The sequence below is a fragment of the Phallusia mammillata genome, chromosome 1 (genome assembly GCF_965637545.1).
Source record: "Phallusia mammillata chromosome 1, kaPhaMamm4.hap1.1, whole genome shotgun sequence".
In the NCBI taxonomy this organism is placed as follows: Eukaryota; Metazoa; Chordata; class Ascidiacea; order Phlebobranchia; family Ascidiidae; genus Phallusia; species Phallusia mammillata.
The window spans coordinates 2,526,816-2,553,095 of record NC_137252.1 but is presented as its reverse complement, the minus strand read 5'-3'; the positions used below and the strand labels follow the sequence as shown (position 1 = coordinate 2,553,095).

Genomic DNA, 26,280 nt, shown 5'->3' with positions numbered 1-26,280 from the left:
ATGGCAATTTTGTGTTAGTAGATATTCCCACAAGAACGATACATCTGGAATTAAACGTTTGCCGCTTCAGTACCATCTGCTGAACAAACGTTTAAACATTCCAGTCCAAAATTTTAAAATTTCCATGTAATGGCAAGACGAGAAACAAAAGTTGAAGTAACACGAAAAAAATTGAATCGCAGTGTTTTGGTGAAACGGAACTCGTTGAAAAATTCGCTCCAAATTTACAAAAGGAGACTAAAGTGTGACGCAATTGCACTTCGACAATATCAACACGATTATTGACGTCACAAATATTGTAGTTAGATAATCTTGGACCAATTTTGTTCTTTTCTTGAATGCAGAGATCCACAAAGTGGCCGCGAATTCGAAAAGAATAAATAATTTTAAGCGTTTGAAAGAATAGCAAATGTAAATTCACATGAACTACGTCTAAACAAATTTAGTGGTGTTAACAAACACAGTTTTTTTCAAGTATTTTTAAGGCACATGTCCATGTTTTCAATCAAGACAGTTCGACTGCATTTGCGGGTAAGAAGTCAGTAACTGGAACTTTAAAAGTTGACTAAATTTGCTCAAAACGCGTTTTCATAGTTTATCCAAAACTTATGACAAGTGACTCATACAAAAAAATCGTCTGACGTCATCAACCGACACTTATGACGTCATCAATCGACAAGTACGACGTCATCCATCGCTCATTCTCACGTCATCAATTGTTGTGCATGACGTCATCAATCGTCTTCGTCCTCGTATTTGAGCATTCGTCTTTTACGTATAAACCTCGATAACTTCCACTCGTTATGTTGTGGCATGTGAGGACCGTTGTACACGCAATGAACTGTCATGTGACGGTTGTATGTCAGATTCGGTAACAGCTGAAACAAGAAAACGGACTTTCATTTGATAGAGAACTTGTCTAGTAGTTATTAGATTCGTATCAACTTTTAGAAGGTCCAACGATGACGTAAACTTAGCTGCGTTGTGCAAATAGCGACAAACAATCTTTTTACACTTTCCAAAATTTTGCATGTCAATTTTACAAATAGAACACAGAAATATTATTTTACGTTGCAGAAAAAAATACGCTTATGAGCGTATTGTTACAAAATAGTTCAATCGCCCGAACCGATGCCGACTGAACCAGAGTTGCGTCATAATAGCAAAGCATGCTTGGTCCTGCATAACGCTTGTACGCTTGGTTCAACTCCACCAGTGGCGATCCACAGAACAAAACAACTCCTTAATAGTTCATGTACCTTCGGTGTTATGAGAACATATTGTGAGGCGAATTCTTTCGACGAGGAATTCACGATGACTTGAAAAACTCTCCTTTCATTGTCGGGGTCCATTCCCTGGTGGAGAAAATAAGTGGCAATGATAGTTTAACAATTTCTGCTGAATTATTGTGTCCGTAAAATTATGCTGGTGTTATTTAAACAAGTTGCGCAACGATATTATGGGTAATCTATACTCAAGCTAGAGATGGGATTTTGTTGTAAAATTGCTAAACATATTTTTTCGTTGTTGATGTATAAAAAACTTAGGCTTACCTAGAATATGCTACATACAAAAATGGCTTAAACATTGCTGAATTATTTAAGTGCTGTGATAATTTGTTTCATTTTGATTGTAAAAGATCCACAGGACCCAATTATTAATTCTTGTTAAGCTGCACAGACCCAAGAAGTACGTGTAATTAGCACATCTAACGCATTCAATAAAACAGTCATTTTTTTCTTCTATACCCAATCGAACACTATAGTTTCGTATACATTAGGGATGGGCCGAGCCGAGCCAGAACCCGAGTACTCGGTACCGAGCATCGTTGTTTTTAATGCTCGGTGTTCGGCCGAGCAGTTGCACAAACTGACCCGAGCGTTAAATTTGCATATTCATGCCCTGCTAACATACGTAACTAGTGTTCTAAAGCAGTGGTTCCCAAACTATGGTACGCGTACCACTAGTGGTACGCGAAGGTCTCCAACGTGGTGCGCGAGCAACTTATTCAGTTCACACCAAACGATCGCAAATGATCTTCTAGTGCAGGGGTCTCAAACACGCGGCCCGCCAAGGGTTTTTGTGCGGCCCGCGAAGTAACTTTTTAAAAGTTGTGTTTTACTCTGGCGGAATACCGTTTTTGACTAGAAAGTTTACATAATACAATCATTTTTCTATTAGTGGTATATGTCACGTTTTCACAAGATAATCAAACTCGCTCAGTTTTAGAATCAGCAATTGAGATTGTTGCGTCATATTTCATACATATATCTGTTTGTTATTTAATACAATATTGTTTTTAATGTAGCTAATGGCACAAATGAACATTTCATTTTTTAATCTTGCAATATTTTGTTTGATATCGATATAGTGCGGCCCTTGACTTACTTAGAAGTTTATTTTTGGCCCCCAAAGCAGTTTGAGTTTGAGACCCCTGTTCTAGTGATTATCGTAAGCATTATTTTAATTCACACAAGTTACGTAGAGCGTGAAATTTCATACTACATTCCCTACTAAATTCTAATTCCTTGATGTATTGACGCATCGAACTGTAAAGCAGGGTTTCTTTGTGACGAAACAGGTGTATTATGACGTTATGAATCTGTTATTATGACGTAATAAATCCTTAAAGTCAGATTTGGTAATCAGCTACTAGTTGTGTTGACAGTAGCACTGTAGCGAGGGCGGTAAAAGTTTGACTAAATTTTGCTTTTGGTTACTAAAGGTAAAGTTAGTTAGTAAAGTTTAGTAACATTTTTATTCATTAAACATTTTGCCCATCATTTTTTATTTGTGAATTTGTGAAGAGTTTTCTAACAATTATTGTAGGTCAGGGATTCCCAACCTTTTTACAATCTCGTACCACTTGGACGCTCTGCACTGCCACGCGTACCACCATAGAGAACTAATGTGCTCTATGCATGGTACCACTTCTTGCAGAACAACTAATTTGTTCGAATCATATTTCATTCGACGCTATTTGAAGCTTAAGCTAAAAAACAGTAGATAATATCTCTCAAGAGCAATCATTTGACATAATTAACGCCAACTGTGCCACAGCGTTGTACGGCTTTTTATAGCAAGTAGCAACTATGCTTTTGTTGACAATTGACATGACCTGTATTTTAAAGATCGTAATGATATGAAACAACAGAAATATTTACGTAACGATGACAATAGGCCTGGGGAATGTTTTTTTTTTGTAAACAAAACCAGATAAACAAAATATAAGGTTGTAAATCCAGGTTTATGTGAACAAAACGGAAGCTACTCACGTACCACCGGAAAAAGCTTCGCGTACCACTAGTGGTACGCGTACCACAGGTTGGGAACCCCTGTTGTAGGTGGTACGAGAACGCTGCATGAACCCAAATAATGGTACGCGAGTAGATAAAGTTTGGGAACCACTGTTCTAAAGGGTGTCTATGAACAAAAACGAATGATTTTTCAAATGTACTAAATGGTGGAAAAACGCGTACTTTGGGGGCATGTACAGCTTAATAAAACACCGCCGGTGACGTAAGAGACCTTGCAAAGCTAAAACGTAGAAAGGGGATTTTTGTGAAGTCATAATATCACCGAGTGTGTTCGGCCGAGCACCGAGCATTGAAGTGAGATACTCGGTGCTCGACCAAACAGAACATTTGCAGTTTTGGCACATCCCTAGTATACATGGGCATGAATTTACAAATTTAATACTCGGATCAGTTTGTGCAACTGCTCGGTCGAGCACCGAGCATTGAAAACAACGATGCTCGGTACCGAGTACTCTGGCTCGGCTCAGTCCATCCCTAACTATCCAAAGGGTCCAATTATTAATTCTTATGAAACCGAGATTTACAAACCTGGTTTATCTCATCCACGACTCGAAACGGACAAGTATGTAAGCTCTGTAGCGCCACCAAGTAGAGCATCGTAGAAACACTGCGCTCTCCTCCGCTTTGTCGGAACGGATCAAGTTCCTGTAGAGTGGATGAAGCTCGGAATTTCACACGAATACGGATTCCGTATTTATCGAAGTCGTCCTTGTGGATGGAACATCAATTTACATTGAATATGTAAATAGATTTATAATGATTCAAGTCTTGTCGGGAAGTGCGTTACCGGGGCGTATAGTTTTCAGGTTAAATGCCTTGAAACATTTTCCCCGTGCATCCCAGGGATGATAAACTAATTTATGTGTTTTTATTGCTAAATATTGGTAGTTTTTGAAGGGCGTTCCGCGATAAAATTTCAGTTTCAAAAACGCACCGCAGTGCAAAAAGAGTTGCTGACCCCTGATGTAAGTCACAAAATGTCGGCAGTTCATGTCTCAAAGTTGTAAGAAGTTAATACCCACCCTGAAACAATTGTTTGAAACGAAAACATGCTTCGAACTATCCCATCCTACCCCTATGCAACACGTATTGCAGCTATAAGTGCGGAAATAACCACACATATTTAAAAGTGTTTTCAATTAGCGTGGCTTGTCTCACATGTAATGTAGAAGGGACTTTTAGCGTTTAAATACCACCCTTGTGGATAAAATAAGGAACTCTGAAGTGCAAAAATACACTATAGCGCAAATGGGAGAATTTGTCGTGTAACAATACACTGAGCCGCGACTCGACCAAACACAACACGCAGTTTTGGCCCATCCCTACTTCGCAGTTTATAACATTGATCACAAAATAGGCAATAAAATGTCATCATTACATTGAAAGTAGGTTATAAACACAAACTTACCGGGTTATCAGTATGTAGATCCACTTCTCCAGCGCATCCCATCTGCTCGAAATATTTCGCAAATCTAACGTTGATTCTGTAAACAATAATTTTCAACATTTATCCATTGATCTAAGTAAACTATGTAGACGATAGGTGCTTAACTTTTTCCCTCCCATTTACCCCTAAATCTCCCCCTGTCCCCGAAAATTTAACCCCAAATTCCTTGAACATCCCTTTTTCGCATGCTAAAAAGATGCTGCTTACTTTTATTTCCTTAATAATGTGTCACAATTACCCCCTTTAATGTAAATGCACTCCCGTTAAAAACTCTTGATGTAGAAAATACCTGTACATTAAAAGTCGTAGTATAGGATTTTGCTAATAAATAGGACAGACGAATCCGTTTAATTGCATGGAATCGTAAATCCCAAACTGTTTGTTAATAATATTTTCCAGTTTGTAGCATATCAGGTTACTGCATAAAATTGACATGCTATAAACCGAAATCGAGTTAATCTAAGCCTAATTTTCAGCGAGAAACGAACTACACAATAAAATCAGATGGCTGAAAAGTCCATGTTTATCCCCTGACTTACTTTGAAATTAGTTTTTGCAGCGGAGTGAGCCACCTCGTCTTAACCTCCTCCATGTCATCACGTTGACTCTCCAATAAACTTCCAGCTTTGTCGACTTTCTTCTGAAACTGCTCGATCTCCTTTTTACGATTCGTGTATTCCTCGACAATCTGAAAAAAAAAGAGTTTGTTTAGACTTTAAAGTAGTTGTTGCCTGCGGACTTCTATAGGACGATAGGAGTAAAAAAAATTAGGGGGTAGTTCCTCGACAATCTGAAAAAAAGGGGGTTGGTTTACACAGTACCGGTGGTTTTCAAACTTTTTAAGCATAGGATAACAAACTAAAAATTCTTTCCGCGACAGACTCTAAATTTGCAAAAGAATTTTTCGTTTGCCATGAAACCAATTTTACCACGGATCAATGTTTTTTCCCGCATAAGAAATTGATTTAATATATTTCCGTTGCATCTTCTTCATTTACGGGTCGGTGGTTCGAATCTCACAGCAAGCTAAGCTCATATACCATACCCCGTAAGGAAAAGGTAAATTGTAGTTTTGTAGCTATATCTTCTTTATTTTAAGGTAAAGCATGCAGTGGCGCCGGGGACTTAAACTTTTACATTTTGTATTGACAAACGTTAAGTAATAGTATTTGATAAGCACGTAGCAATATATTTTGTACCTTAGGGTCGGTTGTTCCACAACAATCAAGTTTGGCTCCCAGCTCGTGACGTAATGTGTCGACTTCGGTCAAATCGTCAGGATAGTCGGCAAAAATCTGAAACAATTAACATGTTGACAGATGTAGTTATCAAAATTTTGTTGAACAGTATTTTCGTAATTTGCGTTGAAGCCCAGAGATTGTTTTTAATTGGAAACCTTCAGGGTGGTACAAATTCACTTTTCCTTCAACGACATTAACAACATAATTTTCACTTTGTTGAATTCATTGAAAGGATAATATTCCGAAATACAAGCTCTCTTACAGTTATTTTGCTGTTTAAGTTAGGTTTTTCGTCATTGTCTGGTTTATAAACTACAAACAGCGTATAGGAATACAATAAAAAATTCAAACACTTTAAAGAATCGATTTTCCTTACACAAAAACAGGATAGTGGAAAGATGAAATTACCTTCTTCAAGTGATCAATGGAGTCGCCAGTTTTCCGCTTTGCTTCGTTGAGAAGTTGTTTCGCTTTTTGTTCTGCTTCTTTTTTAGCTTCCTCAACTCTTTCGCAAGCTCTGAAAGAAACGAATTATAATTGGTGGTAAATGAAAATATTAAAAGTGATTTACGAAAAGCAGCAACTATTTATGATAGGCGAACAACATGATATATGTTCCCAACCGTGAAGGTTTAACTTCAATACTTGAGGGGAGGAATTTACTTTTTAAATGTGATTTGCAAATAGATCCTTAAGCTTTGGGTATATGAGCTATGCAGTTAATAACAAAACCAGCCACTAGGCTACATCATTAGGAATAATCATGCCATGCTACAAAATCATTTACAGAAGATTTTTAGCTGTTCAAAAAGGAAATTACAAAATCATTGGAATAACAATTTAACTTACTTGATTAGTTCTGTGTTTTTGAGATTCAATTCCCTGACTTGTTGTTCAGCTTTCGCTCTCCGTCTCAGACATTGTGTGTAGCGGAGTTGGAGTGTTCCTTTGCCGATACTCACATCAACACAACACTGCGAAAATAATAACCCGATAAAAATTAGAAAGCGTCGAAAAACCAGGTAATGTCAAAGGCGGCTCATTTTGAAAAATACTGAAGTAACGTTTCATACACTCGGTAGCAGATTCAACAAAAGATGTTAGACAAAACACCCGTTGTCTTTTTATCGGAGGGAATATTCTTTATTCAATTAAAATACTTTGCTTTGTGACTAAAGAATGAGATTTATGACTTGATATTCCAGTAAAAACCCAAAACAACAATTTAGATACCAATGACTTCAATTTACAATTTCCCTCTGTACGTCCATAATTTACCACCGGTTAAGAACGTAGTTTGCAATGTCGTATAAGACGGGTGTAGGTTGAAACGAAATAGTAAATTCATGTTAGTTATGCTTTCTAAATCGTTGGGTAAGTCATTTCAAAATATTAAACGTACCCTGATTTTGGTGATAAACTTCAACGTCAGTTCTTTTTTCTTGAGGATTATTTCATTGACAGCTCGCTCAATGCCAGTCCTGATGCTTTCCAAATCAACCGGAGAGTTTTCCAATTCCTCAAGACTGAAATACAAAGAAAAACAAAATCATCAGGTGAAAAGGACAGACAGCCACTGATTTTGAAAAGCTACAGTCGTGGGTTTGAATCCCACCGCAGGCTAGATTTTTCTGGCTTTGGCGTAACGTCGCTTGAAGTATGAAATAATGGTTATATGAGAACTTCTTTGGCAGTATTTTGCAAACAAATAAAAAATGCCGGACTCGGATATGTTTATAATTGTAATCGTCCACTCTAAATAAACGTAAATGCGACTCGTATTTTTTCAACTTTTGCATTCCTCGCAAATGTGTTAAAACAAGCAAAGTACCATCAAGATTTAAATATTCAGCGCAAAATCACAAAATAACATAATCTTCGACAAAATCTCTGCCAATTAAAGTTTGTAAAAACAGTCAGTGTATAAGTGGGTAGAGATGGGCCGAACCGAGCCAGAACCCGAGTACTCGGTACCGAGCATCGCGATTTTTGATGCTCGGCGCTCGGCCGAGCAGTCGCCCGATCTGAGCCGATCATTAAAAAAAATTCAAACTTATTCTCAACTAAATTTAAAATTGCGCAAGCACTGATTGCACAATAAAGTAATGGCCAACTCACAAACGGGTTTGTTAAGATCACAATAAATCGTTTGTTCCTTTGTTTTCGCAATGAACATGTGCAACCAAACGATTTTAAATACTAGTCTTGTCTTGTGTATTTGAAGTACGTATGTGCTCATTCTAAAAGTCAGACATGGCGTCAAAATCTTCGTGCGCTTGGGAATATTTTACTATATCAGAACTTAACGAGTGTTTAGCAACCTGCAAGCTTTGTAATGCCAGCATTAGCAGAGGAAGAGACCCTTTGTCTTACACCACTACGTCCATGTTACCACATTTGAGACAAAAACACGACTTGGAAACCAAAGCAGATAAAAGAGCGTCAGGTGAGGCGGCAACCAAGCAACCTACTTTGAAGGAAATTTTTGCCAAAAAAACACGGTTTGAACCTTCTCATCCTTATGCAACAAAAGTGACAGCAAAAAATGCAGAAATGATTGCTGTAGATTTTTGTCCTTTTTCCATCGTTGAAAAACCTGGATTTCGTCGACTGATGGATGAAGTTGCGCCCAGGTACAACCTGCCTTCTCGTAAACATTTCACTTAACAGATTATACCAGAAATGTACAATTCTGTTAAAAAGAAAATGAAGGAAACAATAAGCAATACCGCAAGCCCTGTTTGTGCCACAACTGACATTTGGACAAGTATGTGTGGGACGTCGTATCCGAGTTTAACTGCAAACTGCATTGTTTGGGACAAAGGGGAGCTGAAGGTGTTTGCACCTGTTCTGGTTTGTGCTGAATTTCCTGGCGAGCATACCGCTCACGCCATATTGAACCTCATTGACAAACAAAGGGAAAAATGGGGTATTCAACTGTATGCAATTGTGAGTGACATTGCTGCAAATATGACCAAGGCTATAGGCGATGGAAAGTATTTTAATATTAGGTGCTTCGCACACACACTAAACCTTGTGGTTCAATTTGCTTTAAGCTCAAATCGTGCGCAGCGCACAGTAAGAGATATTATAGCTAAAGCAAAATCGATTGTAGGTCACTTCCACCGCTCTTCCCGTGACGCCCAAAAGTTAAAAGCAGAGCAACACGAACGAGGGTTACCAACCCATCGTTTAATAACGGATGTTGCCACACGATAGAACTCTACTTATGCAATGCTTGCTCGCTTACTTGAGCAAAAGGATGTCATCAACTGCTTATCGTTGCGTGGAATATGTGACACACTGTCCTTTAATCAATGGGAAACCGTTAAATCACTGGTAAAAGTGCTTAAAGTTTTTGATGACGCTACAAACGAAATAAGTAGCAAGGAAGCCACACTGTGTATTATTTTACCACTCGTGAAGGGTTTACAACTGAAATTGGTATTTTTTCAAGAACAAAGTCTGACACATACGGTTTCAGGTGTAGAGGATTTGTATCCGACCTCAAAGAGCAAATCTAAAAACGTTTTCGAAAACCAGATTCTCAATCTGCACCAGCAAGAGAGGCATATTTTCGGTCTTTGTCACACTATAACAAGTTCGCCTTGGCATCAACTTTGGATCCTCGTATAAAATTAACCTGGGCAGGAAGCGATGAGCTGCAGTCAGTCTCCCAACTTCTTGAATCGAAAGTCATGGACTCAATAGACGCTGAAGAAAATGAAGCTGACAAACAAAGTTCAACATCCTCGTCTTCCGACGACAATGACAACAGTCTTGTATTTTTTGGTTTGAGGTCGTCACCTTCTTCTAGTTCAGCATTATCAGTTCAGCTAGTTCAGCATTAGGGACTATCGTTTCGCCGCTGCGTAACCGAATTAAGCCAAAACACGTGGAAATATTAGCATTTTTGCATGCAAATATACCAAATATAAATTACACTTATTAGTGATGACCATGTGTTGTATTTGAAGCGTTGAGTTGAATAAAAAGGCTACAATTTGTGTCATTTGTTTATCTAAAACTTCCCGCCGCCGTTTAACAATTATAGGGCACACGTTTGTGTGTGGGAATGTTTGTCGTGTAGAAAGGACGACTGGAGCTTTTATACGCCCCTGATGGCTAGATAATAGACATTAAAAAGTGAAAATTGAGTAACAATGGTTGTCTTTGTGACGTCACAATACACCGAGCGTGCTCGGCCGAGCACCGAGCGTTAACGTTAGATGCTCGACCAAACAGAACAATTGCAGTTTTGGCCCATCCCTATAAGTGGGGGTCACTCACTTTCATAAAAATGTCATAAAAACTATAAACATGTGACGGAATTGGGAACACAATACACGGGTCTGTTCATAAATTTAATGATGGAAATAACGGCTCAAATAGACGTAAAGTGATATCACTGAAAATGGCATGAGCATTGGTTTGTTTAAATAATAAAGCATGTCGCTTTTTACGTCTATTTTGGCCGTTATTTTCACCATTAAAATATGACAAACTGTTTTAAGCAATTAAAATGGTTTATAAAAAATCAATGTTTTGGTGATATTCACTCACTTTTGTTTTTTCAGCATAATTTTGTTTTCCAGATTTTTTCTCTTATTTTTATGTTGTAGTAATTCCTTCATCTTTGTGCGAAGTTCGTTGTCTTTCTTCTCAAGTTTCTTCTTCTGCTCGGCGAGATCGCTGTAGCGAACTGTGTCGCGCGACGCTTCGCTTTTCAGATTCTAGAACCCAGAGATATTCGATTGAAAAACAAAATTATAACATACAGAAAACCTGGATTAAAACGGATTCGGTTAATCCGGATTTTCGCTTATTTCGGACTAAACTTAAGGTACAAATGATTTTATGGTATGGTAAGACTTAAACTAATTGACATCGGTTCAATAATGGAACTAAACAGCGAAAGCAAAAAAAAACTAAACAGCGCCTGAAGGTATGAGGGAAACGCCCTAATTCGCAACATTTGACCAATTGCTTGAGGTTAGAGGAAATAATTGGTTTTAGTAATTAAGAAATGAAAACATATTCGCTTGAAAAAACTTTATCGACCTGCATAGCTTGTTGAATTTGTTTCAGTTCGTCAGGATCAACTTACAAAATTATAACATACAGAAAACCTGGATTAAAACGGATTCGGTTAATCCGGATTTTCGCTTATTTCGGACTAAACTTAAGGTACAAATGATTTTATGGTATGGTAAGACTTAAACTAATTGACATCGGTTCAATAATGGAACTAAACAGCGAAAGCAAAAAAAAACTAAACAGCGCCTGAAGGTATGAGGGAAACGCCCTAATTCGCAACATTTGACCAATTGCTTGAGGTTAGAGGAAATAATTGGTTTTAGTAATTAAGAAATGAAAACATATTCGCTTGAAAAAACTTTATCGACCTGCATAGCTTGTTGAATTTGTTTCAGTTCGTCAGGATCAACTTACAAAATTATAACATACAGAAAACCTGGATTAAAACGGATTCGGTTAATCCGGATTTTCGCTTATTTCGGACTAAACTTAAGGTACAAATGATTTTATGGTATGGTAAGACTTAAACTAATTGACATCGGTTCAATAATGGAACTAAACAGCGAAAGCAAAAAAAAACTAAACAGCGCCTGAAGGTATGAGGGAAACGCCCTAATTCGCAACATTTGACCAATTGCTTGAGGTTAGAGGAAATAATTGGTTTTAGTAATTAAGAAATGAAAACATATTCGCTTGAAAAAACTTTATCGACCTGCATAGCTTGTTGAATTTGTTTCAGTTCGTCAGGATCAACTTTGGAGTCGAGAAACTCGGCTCGTCTCAATGCTCTGCAAATATCAGGTGAAAATAACAACCAATAAATTGTATTTGTTTTTGAACAAACTGATTTATGGTTGTTGTTTTTTCTTTACAATTTTAACATACTGATTAGTATGAAACTGCATATCTATTCTCAGCCAATGAGTGAACATTATTTGTATTGCTTGCTAACACATGCCCCTGTTGGTCGCCTAGTTTTTAATCAAAAATAAAAAGGGAAATCATGCCGTTTTGATTAGCAGGTTTGTATAATGCAGCAGGTAAAATGCATCATTTCTTTTCGGCCTCAAACTATTTTCCTGCTCCCAATTACAGTACGCTCCACATTCAATCAAGATAACTATTACCAACACACAACACCAAAACTATTTCAATGAGTCATAATTTAAAAATGCCTCTATCGTCTACAATGGGCCAAACCAGTGGTAAACAACGGGTTGAACCAAAAAGATAAAATATGTGATAAAAACAAAACAAACAACCATAATTCGAAAGGTTGGTTTAAAGTCGTAAACTCTCTACCTGCTTCCAACGATAGTGTTCGAGCTATATTTCGATTTCTTGACAGAATATCTGCTTCCAACCTGGTTTGGAGATAGAGTGGGGATGAAAAACAGATCAATGTTGCTCTTCTGGGTCACCTTGACACAAATAAGCAGTATATCACAAACGAGAACAAAAAATACTAATTCGGAAATCGATTTTTTCTAGGAAATAAGAAACTTTTTGATAAAACAAAAAATATCGTTTTTTAACTGAACACGTTTTAATGGAAATTTTATAAAATTAAAACATGACTCTATATGCCTGATACTCAAAACTTTAATTTAAACCACAGTAGCGTACATGCTTCATTGCAGGAATGATAAAACCCTCATCAAACGCGTTATTGTCGGAACATATTGTAGCAGTTAACAGTAGCGTGTGCCGTTTTCAGATTTACAAAGGCGAAATCCACCTAACTCGTATGGATGGTGGTTCAAATCTTGATGAAACCGTGAAATATTTTCCGGTCATAAAACTCGAGCAAATGTGCTCTCAGGGTAAACGGTTAACTCATAGATTGCCCGAATCATTTGTTTATGTGCCATTGTGGTCTTAAGTAAACGAATCAGTTAGAAATACCTTTCATAAGTGCACAAGCAAACGTTAAGTGGTATTGAGCCAACAGAAATAAAATGTTTATAATCAGATTCTAAAAACTAATTTGAAACTTGTAGCGCGTAAACGGTACAGTCTAATTAGGCATCGTTTAGCCCAGGGGTGGGCAAACTTTTCAATGCACGGGCCGCATTCAAAAGTTCTTAATGTTGTCGGGCCGCATAGTAATTAACCACCGGCCGCCATTGTTTGCTTGTTTTTGTTTTGAAATAACTGGTGTAAAGTATTTGGTTTATATCATATATATATACACCATTTAACTTGGTGCACAAGTTTAGCTAAACAAAGCTAACTGTTTATGACGTCATAATCTGTATTGTGACGATTGCGGTGCCTGTTTTTTCGCATTGTTTGCACACAATAAGCGGATAAAAAGCCTGACGCATATAGTTACTAAGCTAGTAATCTTTTTTCCAGTCTCGCGAAATCTGTTTTTAGCAGTTTAAAAATCAAAATAGTTTTAGTTACGTCAGGGCCCAATGCATGTATTTTAAAACGGGCGGCACAAACTCGTCTCCGCGGCCGTGGTCGTATGTGGCCGTAAGGCCTTGCGCCAACATTAAACAAGGCGAGTCGCTTTTAGTATCCATCCTGCGTTAACGATTCTGAAGCCGTTTTTTAACAGTTCGCAAAGTATTTGCAACGACCTAAACTTGATCCAAAGTGACCAAAGTTTTGGCGTCAACAGTGCAAAGTGGGCTGTATTTGAAAACGTGAATCGCTTTTACTTTTATCGAACGAAAAATTGTTACAAGTGACGATTAGCATAACGTGGCAGAAACAACAGGCAAAGGCACATAAAAATTATCTATGTTTAGTTCCTAAGTATGCTGGTACGGGTACAGATACTGCACATGGTATAGGTATCGGCAAGTCGCACCCTCGGTATTTTTTATTATTTGTTAAAAACTCTACGCATGTGCTATTTTTTATTATTTTTTAAAAACTCTACGCATGTGTAATACTATTCAGCGTTGCTCGGAAACTTCCTCTATAAAATTTACTAACATTTGGCGGGCCGCATGAACTCCTTTGCCGGGCCGCATGCGGCCCGCGGGCCGTAGTTTGCCCACCCCTGGTTTAGCCAAAGAGGATAAAATGGCAAACAATGACTTACCTGATCAACAATGTCCTTAGTTCGTGCGCTTCCCACCGGTATTTCGTGTACTCTGTATTGTTTGCACAAATAAGCCATTACCGCGTCTGGTGCCTTGAATAGCTCGCGGAGAAATGAAGTGAAGCCCCACTGTCTGGAAGTTGTAAGATATGTTACATCGTGTACTTTGTTTGCTGACATAGACAAAAATACGAAATCATACGGTTAGCAAATTACTTTTAACTGGCATTAAATAATGCACACAAACTAAAGATTAGTTTAAATGCCTTTAATGCCTAAAGGTTGCAAATTTAAAGGCCTGCAGGGTAAATTAAACCTAGTTAAATTTAGATTAGAGGTCCGTACAGTCTTTGTGCAAAAGTCAACAGTACAGTAGCAGTAATTTTAAGCTTTAATCATTACTTCAACACTGAATGGGAGTCAAGCACACAGCATCAAAATGCATACTACATCAAACCCACAGTTAAAATCCTAAACTATAACACATAAGTGTAGTTGCTAGCTAAATCTACATGACTAGGTCAACTTAATAACTTACAACCAACAGTTTAATACATAATAGTAGGTAACGGTTGAATCTGCGTGACTAAGAAAAAAATTTTTTCAACAGAAAAATTCAATAATTAAATGGGTATAGTAAATTTCCATAAGTACTTGAGGTCTTTGATGTTTCTTCTTGGTCTGTAAGCATCGCTTGTCATAAGCTTTCCTTCCCTGCTTCGTGGAGCTTTTATCACATTTACTCGCAGAGCTTGCTTCTCGTGAACCTCACGAATGAATCTGCACATGTTTTGACTTATACCACTGATAATTCTACATACATATACATCAGGTTCATGCATGTAGACTATTAGGTATCAAGACCCAATGTACAACTATTCACTAAATTAAAATACTATTATACAGAACTAATTGGCTGTGAAATTTTGTAAACATCGTTTGTTTAGGACCAAAAATATTTGTCTCATACATTCCATTCCAAAAAAAACAAGCAATGCGCTTTAATATCTTCAGGTACTTTATTCGAAATGAAATGTCCATTCTGGCTGGAGGCAGTTGTACTTAAAATGCTATGCAAACGACTGTTGTGCCACCCAACTGTTTTTGACGAAATCTTGCAGTCCAATTCGCAAATACTGTAAGCGTTAGTAAGTAAAGGCAAATAACTGTTTAAATGCTACTGACAATCGAATTATTTTTCACCTGTCATTGTCATCACCGTCCTCACACACAAATGCGAACAAATCCCTGAACGAGATGTGATTCTCCAACAGTTCTGCATGACGTGGGTCCTTCATGTCAATCTGTGAATACAATAAGTGTTTAATACAAGGTACATGTTAGTGTGACTTTAACATGTAAAACAAAACATACAATAACCTGACATTGTATTTAAATCAGGAGTCAGCCATTGTGGTGGATTTTCATAGCACACTAAATTATTTTTACCTTTACACACAAGTACAGTTGTAAAATTGAATCTATTATGAGAGTTTAATGAACTTATCTTATCAAACATGAAACCTGCAGACACAAGTCTGTCTGATTGCTAATCACATTAGCTTGCCATTATTACACAGTAATGTTGGCACGCAAATCCAATAACATTTTGACATAACAAGAACATTAGCATAAGGCTGAATATTATCTGAAATTCTTAATATCCCAAGTAATTTGGAAACTGTAAAGTCACACTACACTTGACATTCGTAAAAACTAAAAGAGTTTAAATAGTAAAGTAAAATTGTTTACCGTTAGTAAAATAGGTTCGTGGATTGTTGCTTTAAACATTGATCGATTCGATCTCAGCCACACGATGGCGTTGTAGCAGTCTTTGTTTTTTCGTCGCAAAAACTCCAGTCTTCTTTCGTTCAGATTATTAAGTTCGGCAAGTTTTGCTTCACAACCTGAAGTAAAGAACAGTTTTCCATTGAAGTTAAAACAGTTATTCATCTATAAAGTGCCCAATTGAATGACCTAGTGTCATGCAACCCAAAAAGTTGAAACAAACACAACACAAAAATTTAACAGTTTATTGAAATTTGAACCAAAATCAGACAGAAAGTTTTATTTTATTGTGTATTTAAAAATCTTTTTTTAAACATCGCACCAAATTCGTTTTTTTTTTAAAGGCTTGAATGCACAATTAACCAGAATATTTTCTCCCCAATAATGATCTACAGTCTTGGATTATACAATAAAACGAAATTAATCGAATTACATGTGACTGTATAAGACCATGTCTGTCATTACAATCTACCTTTAATTTCTCTTTGCTTCCGTTGTTTTCTTTCCTGTATAAACAACTGTTCGTGTTCAGCATTAGCAATAGCAGTTACTGTGCTTTTAGTTTCCGACTTAATATTGTCGATTTCAGATTGAACGTCACTTTCCTGAAGTTGCTCCAATTCTCCTTCCCATCCAGAAATCTGAAGTTGACATTGCTCAACCCTGGAAAACAAATATTTATGGCTTCTTGGACCTAAGCTTGGTTTACGTCAGGGGGCTGAATCTGTACCCTACATTTTTACAATTAAAAGCTCAAAATGTACCATGAAGTAATTCTCATTTTGATATTCAGACAAGTCAGTTAATGTAGGGGTCTGCAACCACCAGTCCAGTCCATAAGCAGTTTGTTGCTGGTCCATATAATACAAGCTCAAGGTTTTTATTAAAATACTTATATGAGCAGCAATAAATTTTCATTGCTGAACGTTTGCCATTTTTTAAGAGTAGTCCGCAGTAAAATTTCAGTTTTAAAATGGTCCGCAATGCAACAAAAGGTTGTCACCCCCTGAGCACATATGAGTTTTCGATTTGCGTTTTACATTTTAACTGTCTCTAAGCAGTAGTTTAATGTTTTTGAAAAAAATACCCTGAATGAATATATATTCTGGTTAGACACAAAAAATGTGACAAATTAAAGTTGCTGTAAGCTAAAAGTGTTTGAAGTACAAGTTCAATTTACTTCTTGAGTCTGAGTTGTTCATCTTTTTCTCTTTCTTTATATTCGTCCCATTTCTCTTGAACCTTTTCATCCATCTCTCCAATCTCGGTGTGGATGTTTTTGGTTTCTGAAGCCATTGATTTCAGTTCATCACCCTGCAAAGATTATTGTTTCCTGTTTACATCTAAACGTGCAATCAACTGATTAAACATTTTAAGGTATTTGATATTATTAGAAAAATGAAACTAAGAAAAGCAGTTTAACTTTGTTATGCGGAAACAAAAACAAGCTGGTATATTGACTATTGGAAATATAATCAACATTTGTTGATTTATCTGTATTATGAGACAAAGTCGAAAGGTTAAATACTTAATAATTTGGTTGTTTTATTTGTAGCTATGCTGGCTTTAGACCACGATAATTTGGTCAGCATTAGAATAGTAAGGTTATCAAACAATAGTAAACACTAGGGAGGGCCAAAACTGCAAATGTTCTGTTTGGTCGAGCATGGAGCATCTCACATTAAAGCTCGGTGCTAGGCCGAGCACTCTCGGTGCATAGTGACATCACAAACATTACCAATTCCAGCTAGTTTGGTAGCTTTCCTAGGTCTCTTACATCACCAGCGATGTGTTACATCTGACGCATTTAATAAAACAGTCATGTTTGTTCTTGGATACCCTTTCAAACACTAGTTTTGTATAAATGGTCATGAATATGTATATTTAAAGCTCGGGTCAGTTTGTGCAAATGCTCGGCCGAGCACCGAGCATCAGAAACAGCGATGCTCGGTACCGAGTACTCAGGTTCTGGCTCGGCTCACCCCATCCCTAGTAAACACACGGCATCTTTGAAAAATTGATTTAATTTGGAAACAACAAACAAACTTTAGGATTTTTTACCTTCTTTTTGTTGTCCTTGTCCAGGGTCAGCATTGCATTTTTAATTTTCTCAATAATTTTGATGAGTGGTAAAAGTTCACGTTGTGCGATCGATTTTTTCTGCTTTAGTGCTTTGTGCTCTTCTTTACGTTTATTGTATTCCTGTCTGGCCTCTTCGTAAACCTGTAATGTTCAATTTATTTTCTTTTAGCAAGGTTAGCAGCACAGAAGTTATATGTTACATCAGTTGCATGTGGACCAGAAATTGGGCCCAACCACAAGACTAAAGCTAGATTTACCTCGGAAATTATGACACAAGTTTTGCCTACTGCAAAGTCAGCCCCGAACAAGAGTGTTTTGTTCAAACAGAAACCCAAACTTGTCCGGACTTACACCTCGGCATCAGACAGCAATAATCAATGTTAAATTTTTTTAAAGTACGATTGGTAATATAATAAAAGTTTGTGAGGCAGTCCTTACTAATGTAAACATGGACTACTACAGTTGAGGCCTGATAATGGGGTTATACCCAATCAGCAGGTCACCAAGCATTCACCACCATATGGCAAGGCACAGGCTAGTAAAATCTAGCCTGCAGTGGGATTCGAACCCACGACAGGAGTCTTTCTGGGACTCGCGCTCTACCAACTTAGCTATGCAGACTCAGTGGAGAAACCGCCGAAAGTTGAATCACAAGCACCGTTGCCTGCCTTGAATGCTGCACATGTCAGTTCCACGGTAGGGAATCGCCAGATTGACCAGAAAAACAGTCTTGAATAATACAGTCTGACGCAGAACTGTAAGTCAGGCCATTTCTCATTATGTTTATGGAAAAAAGCACAGCACAAAAAAATATAGAAAAAGTGGTTGAAAGGCCACTACCTACCAGCCATCCTCTTTTCTGATCCAGGATTTTCAGTCTTTCCATGATCTTATGTCGTTCTTGGAACCTAAACAACAACAAAATTTCCAATAGCACAGGTGTGGAGAACACTATGTCAAACTAATATATATATACTGCATAACAAACTTAACGAAGACCATTACATATATTTTAACCAATTAAGTTCAAGCAGATTTGTAAGATTGTATAAGACATTTTCCAAATGAAGAATACACCAAATTAGCTTAAAAGCGGGCTGCTTTTCAGTTTGTTACCTTTTCACCTCTCGTTCAACTCTTTCATTTTTTTGCACTAGTTTGTAGAGATATTCCACATCATCCTTGTGTTTCAATTCTAGTTCTTTCTGTAAGGTCCGATATTGTTTCAACCACTTGTGGTCCTCCTGCATAGAAACTGGACACACCTGAAACAGAAACAAACCATGATTATACAGTAGATCAATGGTTCCCAACCTTTATTGACATATTCCACAATTAACAACTCAAAACATTTTGATTTCTCCTGAAAAGACTACATAGTACATAGCAGCTACACCAGTGGTTCTCAAACTTTTTCATTGTTGGGGCAAAATGGTATTTTTTAAGTGTGTAGGGAGCCGCAAAAAAACGAAACCTTGAGAAAATCACTAAAGAAGATGACTTTGAAAGCTAAAATAGCAATGTTTGGTGGTTTGTGAGGTCTGGTGCGAGCCGCAAAATAAGTAGTTGGGAGCCACATGCGGCCCCGAAAACCGAGTTTGAGAACCACTGCTCTACACCATGCAAAGATCACTAAAAATACCAACCACATTTACAACAGTTAATTTCTTCCTCTCAACTTTCAAAAATTACTCCCCGGTTGAGAACCCCTGAAATAGATGTTTCTATACTAATTCCACCAACAAGACTTCAGATTTTATTATCTAGATAGCAACAAATCTTGCTTATATTCAATACTTTTGTCCAAATACTGGATTTCTAAAATGATGGTGTACTGATTTACAATAAACCTGCAAAAAGTTACTTTTATGACATCCAATAATTTTTCCTGTAAGTTGCCCCATAAGACTAACAAGCATATTTCTTACGGCAAGTTCTGTGTTTTCGAGCAATTCAATTTTGTTCATCTTAGCAAAGTCGGCCACCCTTTCTTGTGGAAGAAACTGACAGAGGTTGGAAAGCATGACATTGTGTTTGTTTACCACTTCATCTATTTGTTTCACACTAACCTACAAAAACACAAGATTTAATATAATATACAATTGCAGTAGAGCAGTCATTCCGGTGCATACCGTTACAGGTTTTTAAATACAGTAAACCTTGTTCAATCCAAGACCATTTGGACAAAAAAATTGAAAAGATTAGGCAAAGATCCAGATTAACCGATGTTGATATGTTAAAGCATTTCCACTTTATTGACATTACAAATTATTTGTACCTCAAGTTTTGTCAGAATTAGGCTAAAAAACGGATAAGAGTTTGGTTTAACTGGGGTTCACTGTATGTGTACCTAATTAGCATAAAGCATGGAGCCATTGCATGATTAGTGGGCTGTAAAACATGCACATGAACTAATAAGCCATTAGTATTTTCAAACATAATTATATTCAGGTTCAACACCCCATTACAAATGGCAAAAGTCATGAATTACCGCTGCACCGTTTAGAAACCATGCAGAAGAAGTCTTTCCCCCAGCAATATGACCAATATCTCTTCTTATAATGTCATTCTTTGGAGTATTGCACCTGAAACAACAATGCAAATATCACTTGATACAGTAACCCCAACTGCAGGGTTGTCCTGGCAGTCATATTTCTAAGATCCGTTCCCATTTTTACAGACAAGAGACAACTTCTCAGAAAATTTAACAAACTGTAGTAATTTTGGTTGTGTCTTAATTTATGCTAGGTATAATAGCGCTGTATGCTTATTCTTGTTCGCTGTAAATCAAGATCTACCTTAATGAAAACATAAAGCAAGACATTGGAACTGTATTAAAAGTTAATACAACTAGAAGGGTGGCTTAGCACATATTGCCCTTGCACATACACTATGATCTATTTTAAAACATAAATATAATTCCTTCACTTATTTTATATTGGGTCCCATATTTGCCACCGTCTTTTAAAACGTTAGTTGTTTCTGCAGGCAGAAACTCATGGGTCCCCACACATGCAAAGTTGTAAACACTGCATTTCAAGAGATAACCATAAGAAACTTTGGTGTTGTAAAGTAAAACACTGTGATTGGTACTAGGATTAAATAGTCATGCTATGCAAAGTTCAAACTATACAAATCGACTCAATTCAAGCATTGTTTAAAGTTTGTCTAGTTTAAAACAAAGAAGTAAAACACAACAATCGATACCTATAAATGGCATAACATTTCCAACAATTGCCCACTGTTTAAAAACTCACCCATTTTAGGGGGCTAGCAGGGTGACTATTGGGGCTACAGGGTTTAACACAACAATCGTCATTTGTAAATGGCAAATTGTACAAGCTATCCAAATTTCAGCCAATTCCGACCCTGTTTAAAAAATTTATCCTTTTTAGGGGGCTAGTGGGGTAACTGATGGGGCTACAGGGTTTAACACAACAATCATCATTTGTAAATGGCAAATTGTACAAGCTATCCAAATTTCAGCCAAATCCAACCCTGTTTAAAAATTCACCCATTTTAGGGGGCTAGTGGGGTAAATGCTGGGGCTACAGGTTTTAACACAACAATCATCAATTGTAAATGGCAAATTATACAAGCTATCCAAATTTCAGCCAATTCCGACCCTGTTTAAATATTCACCCATTTTAGGGGGCTAGTGGGGTAACTGATGGGGTTCTTCACCCTAATGTTGAAAATATGAAACTGCAATGACCCAAACAACAATCCTGTAAAATTTTGTCCAAATCGGCCAATGTTTCAATTTCGACCACTAGGGGGCGTTTTAACCAACAACCGTAATAACTTATGACGTCACAAGATGACCCAAACAACAATCCTGTAAAATTTTGTCCAAATTGGCCAATGTTTCAATTTTGACCACTAGGGGGCGTTTTAACAAACAACCTAATGACTTATGACGTCACAAGGCTGTGAACAACCCCCTTGACTGCTATCCGCAAACACGTTCACCAAGCAATCCTTAAACATGAGTACCATATGTAGTTGTCTTTATAACATCACACAAAACTAACGTTTGTGGTGCGCACAAACCACATTTTACATTTTGGGGTCTAGCGGGGTAAATACTGGGGTTATCATGACAAACGAAGCAGATGGCACATCTACACAACTATATCTACCATCTGTGAAAGTTTCATCCAAATCCATCAAACATTTCAGGGCAAAATGGGGTGGACAAACTTCAGGGAAGAAAAAAAAAAAGAAGAAAAAAAAAGAAAAAAAAAAAAAAGAAATCGAGTAAAATCAAGATGTGTCCCCTTCAAGGAAGGGGACCCATAATGACTTGTCTTAATGCACAATCAACCAAAAACTTACAATTCAACTTCAATGCTAGCTTTGTCTTTTCCATGTTTAATAAAATCACCAAGTTCTTTGGCACGAGCTAGGAAACCTGTCAAAGAAAAAAAAAAGACTGAAACTTTATTTTAAACATTAAAGTTGCAATTCTTTATGTACATAACACAATCAAAAACAGTTTGGGTGAATCTGTAAAGAATAAATTTTGTACCAGGTGTTCTAATAGACCCTGTTGTTTCATTAATACAACTGCGAGATTATCATAACCTACTTGGTTTTCCACCCAAGCCAATACATATGGCACACACAACACTCGACTTTCCAGTTCCATTTGGTCCAATAATCACATTAAGCTTTGGATTCAGTCTGAAACTGCACTGATCATATGTCCTGAAAAACAAAACAGTTTAAATGATATTAGATCAGTGGTTCCCAACCTGGGGTTCGCGGACCCCCAAGGGGTCCGTGAGATGGTTTGAGGGGGTCCATGGAAGCAAACTTTCTTAGTACCATTAACCAACAGGACAATATTGTTAAGTTTCCAAACCGTTTTTACGATCCTGCATATAAGTGCCAACTGTTTGTCAAACCTTTGGATCAGGAAACTTTTAGTGTGATTGTTATCGCTATTGTAGTATCACAACACATGTGAACAATAGAACTTATAGTGCTTTGTTTCAAGTTTGTACACTCTTTATTGCATTGACTGCTACAGTACAGAACTTTATTGAGATTTAAGGACTGTGAAGGTTGATTAAAATTCTGCCCCTAAAACGAAAACATAATAACGTATAATGCAAGAAATGAAAAACATAACAAGAAGAAGTTACTCTGGGGGTCCGTGGACCTAAAAAAATTGCAAAAGGGTTCCGTGACTACAAAAAGGTTGGGAACCACTGTATTTGATTGAATGTGTCCACTAATTTTCATGTGTATCTGGGCATACACACAAACTCCCTGGTGAGTAACTTTAGATGTGCACACTGTGGCCACACTTCCGTTTATACACAGCATAGATTTTCATGTATGTGGTATACACACAAGCTCCCTGAGTACACTAAGGACCGCTGTGACCAACATTAGATGTGCAAGCTGTGGCCACACAACAGTTTATGTGTAGCATAGTTTTTGATGTGTCTGGACATACATACAAGCCTAATAAGTTCACTAAGGACCACTGTGAGCAACATTAGATGTTAGTGATGGGACGGGTACCCGGTACTCGGTACTCGGTATCGAACGATTTCAGTGGTATCGATACTCGTACTCGGTATCGAAATATTTTGCCTCAGTTTTCGATACCAACGTGCGAGTACCAAAGGCCGATTTACACCATAGGAATACGGGGAACTTTATGCCAATACTTGCTTCGGACAGCACAAAATTGGAAAAAAGTTCCGCCAGTTTACGTATAATTATCTTTTTCGCTATCACGTGGAGATTACATTTTTCGGCATGTGTGTGTGCACGCCTGTACCCCGACCATGGCAGATAAATTAGCCAGTGATATACAACTAAGTACAACACTACAACTAAGTACTCGGTAATCGTACTCGGTACTCGGTATCGAAGGTATATACATGTGGTACTCGTACTCGGTATCGGTATTCGCTTCAAAACCTGGTATCGTCCCATCACTATTAGATGTGCACGCTGTGGCCACACAACAGTTTATGTGTAGCATAGTTTTTGATGTGTCTGGACATACATACAAGCCTAATAAGTTCACTAAGGACCACTGTGAGCAACATTAGATGTGCACGCTGTGGCCACACACCAGTTTATGTATAGAATAGATTCTCGTGTGTCTAGGCCAGGGGTGGGCAACCTGCGGCCCGAGGGCCAAATGCGGCCCTTCATAAAAGGTTGTGCGGCCCGCAGAGATGCTTTTTTTTCAAATTTACCGGCAAACGAGTCGAACTATTATATATTTTTTAGCAGATTATTGCGCCTGATCCTAGTTTTCTGCGACCTGGCAAAATGTGGCTAGAATCAAATGCGAATTATACTTATATTTAAGCATATTTGGTAAGCAACGAAGTAAAATCACCTAATGTTATACACAGGTGCGGCCCACGATCTATTTTTGACAACTGTAATTGACCCCACAGTAAAAAAGGTTACCCACCCCTGGTCTAGGCATATGCAACCTCCCCAAGTTGACTGGAGGCCAGGACCATTGTTAGCAATATGAAATGACGCCCCATGGAAAATTATTGTTTCCAAGCAGTAAGCAATTACACAAGCATGTAGCTTAAACATTGATTAAACTTATTTACAATGCAAGTTAGAACAGTAAAGCACTTACAAGAAGTTTTTTAGGTTGATTCGAACAATAGAACCTTTGACAAATGCTTCGGCACTTTTGTGTTTTCTTGAAGCAGCCGTCAAAACAGTGGACGCAGTGTCTACCATGATCTAACAAACATTCTAAATAACAAACAAAAATATAAATATGAAAACATAACAAAATAGATCACCAGTTAAAATAAAGTAATATATATGTAAACAAAAAGTGATCGAAACTACTGTTATTTGTTGCAATGTCTAGTTGTAAAAAATATTGTGTTAATTGGGTTTTTTTTTTCTTGACATGAAACATTTGTCAAGTATAAACAGTGGTGGGATTCAGCCAGTTCGCATCGGTTCTATAGAACCATCTCACGAAATTTTATTACATCAGCGAACCGGTTAGCATTACTGTTTACTGTCAATGGACTTATTGTAACAGAACCGGCTGAAAAATATGACTTTTGTGATAGAACCGGCTGACAAAAAATTTGGATCCCGCCACTAAGCATAAAGTAGGCTGCTCTTAATTAACAATTATTGATTAGAACGCAAAATGTGTTTAATTGTTTTTTGTTGGAATGGTTCTTACTTCTCTGCGTCAACCATGTCTGTACACTGTACTGAGTTAGTGACACTGCAGAACCGTACAAAAACCAATTGATATAATTGTGTGTGGCTGTGTACTGCAGTGCTGCTCAACTAAATTTACATGCACTTGCAGGAAAAGATCATTGTTTATAAAATTCATTACGAAACATGGTTTGGAAGGCAGTTATATTGTTAAAGCTAGAAATCCAACAAAAGTGTAATTTTGACAACAAGACATGCATCTGTTTTAATGTGAGGTCCTGTTGCCTGTATATTTAGAGTTTAGACTCACTATAGCACACCAGAGTGAAGCTAGACAGCAATCACTATTGCGCTAAAACTAAAAAAGATACGGTACTGAAATTTTGACACAATATTCTACACTTTTAGAGCTTTACTCTGGTCTATAGCACGCCACAAAAACAATAAAAAATGTAACACAGCAAATGAACAATACAAAAAATTAGATTTTATATGTTGTACATCAGTGATCTGTATCAATAATCATAAAGTCTATAGAATGTAAAATTGCTCTACAATCTATTCTATATCATGTCATTGTCATGTCTATTGTCTACACTCAAAATAGGGCATTTCTGTGTAGAAAAAGTTAACCCTACAGTTTATTTTGAGTTGACCATACAAATAAACACCACAAACGTAATAACAGAACATCAAACGCCCACAAATTATTTTATGAGCAATAACCCAAGCAGCAAGTATAATCAAAAAAGTAAACAATCATGGCAAAACTTTTCCCGCCAATATTTCTATGTGACCAAAACTTTTGGTCCCTTAGTGACGTCATACGCAAAAGGAAGAAAACCTTCTGAACTGGATCACTGGTAATAAACGGATTAGGGCAGGGGTGTCCAACTCGAAAGCACCGCCGTGCCAATCTAGGTTTTAAAATATACTCGCGTGCCAACGTTTGGTAGGCCTACTTTTTCCAAACCATGTCTTAAACGTCTCAACGGTAGAAAAAAATATGTTGTCAAACGCGAGTAAACTTGTTTATGATACTCCAGAAACCTTTTATAACATACCATGTCGCTTAAAGCGCAGAATCCATAACATGGAATATCATAAAGGCCTGGAATTATCCAGAAT

The 26,280-nt window shown here is 37.3% G+C and overlaps 1 protein-coding gene across 1 annotated transcript; it reads right to left on the bottom strand.

Annotated features, from left to right (window-relative positions):
- Window positions 1-111: 111 nt before the first annotated feature.
- On the bottom strand, window positions 112-24,722 carry LOC145202670 (structural maintenance of chromosomes protein 5-like). Its single transcript, XM_080075687.1, has 26 exons — window positions 24,599-24,722; window positions 22,562-22,680; window positions 22,309-22,384; window positions 20,462-20,555; window positions 19,899-20,039; window positions 19,087-19,235; window positions 18,815-18,878; window positions 17,950-18,111; window positions 17,069-17,202; window positions 16,361-16,551; window positions 15,853-16,007; window positions 15,304-15,404; window positions 14,755-14,880; window positions 14,101-14,233; window positions 12,345-12,463; window positions 11,755-11,830; window positions 10,569-10,738; window positions 7,408-7,531; window positions 6,855-6,979; window positions 6,414-6,522; window positions 5,964-6,059; window positions 5,304-5,452; window positions 4,726-4,801; window positions 3,846-4,025; window positions 1,260-1,355; window positions 112-878 (listed from the first exon to the last, which is right to left on the bottom strand). Exons 1-26 carry the CDS (start codon window positions 24,703-24,705, stop codon window positions 735-737), a joined length of 3,216 nt encoding a protein of 1,071 aa, XP_079931813.1. The 5' UTR covers window positions 24,706-24,722; the 3' UTR covers window positions 112-734.
- Between the last annotated feature and the right edge of the window lie 1,558 nt (window positions 24,723-26,280).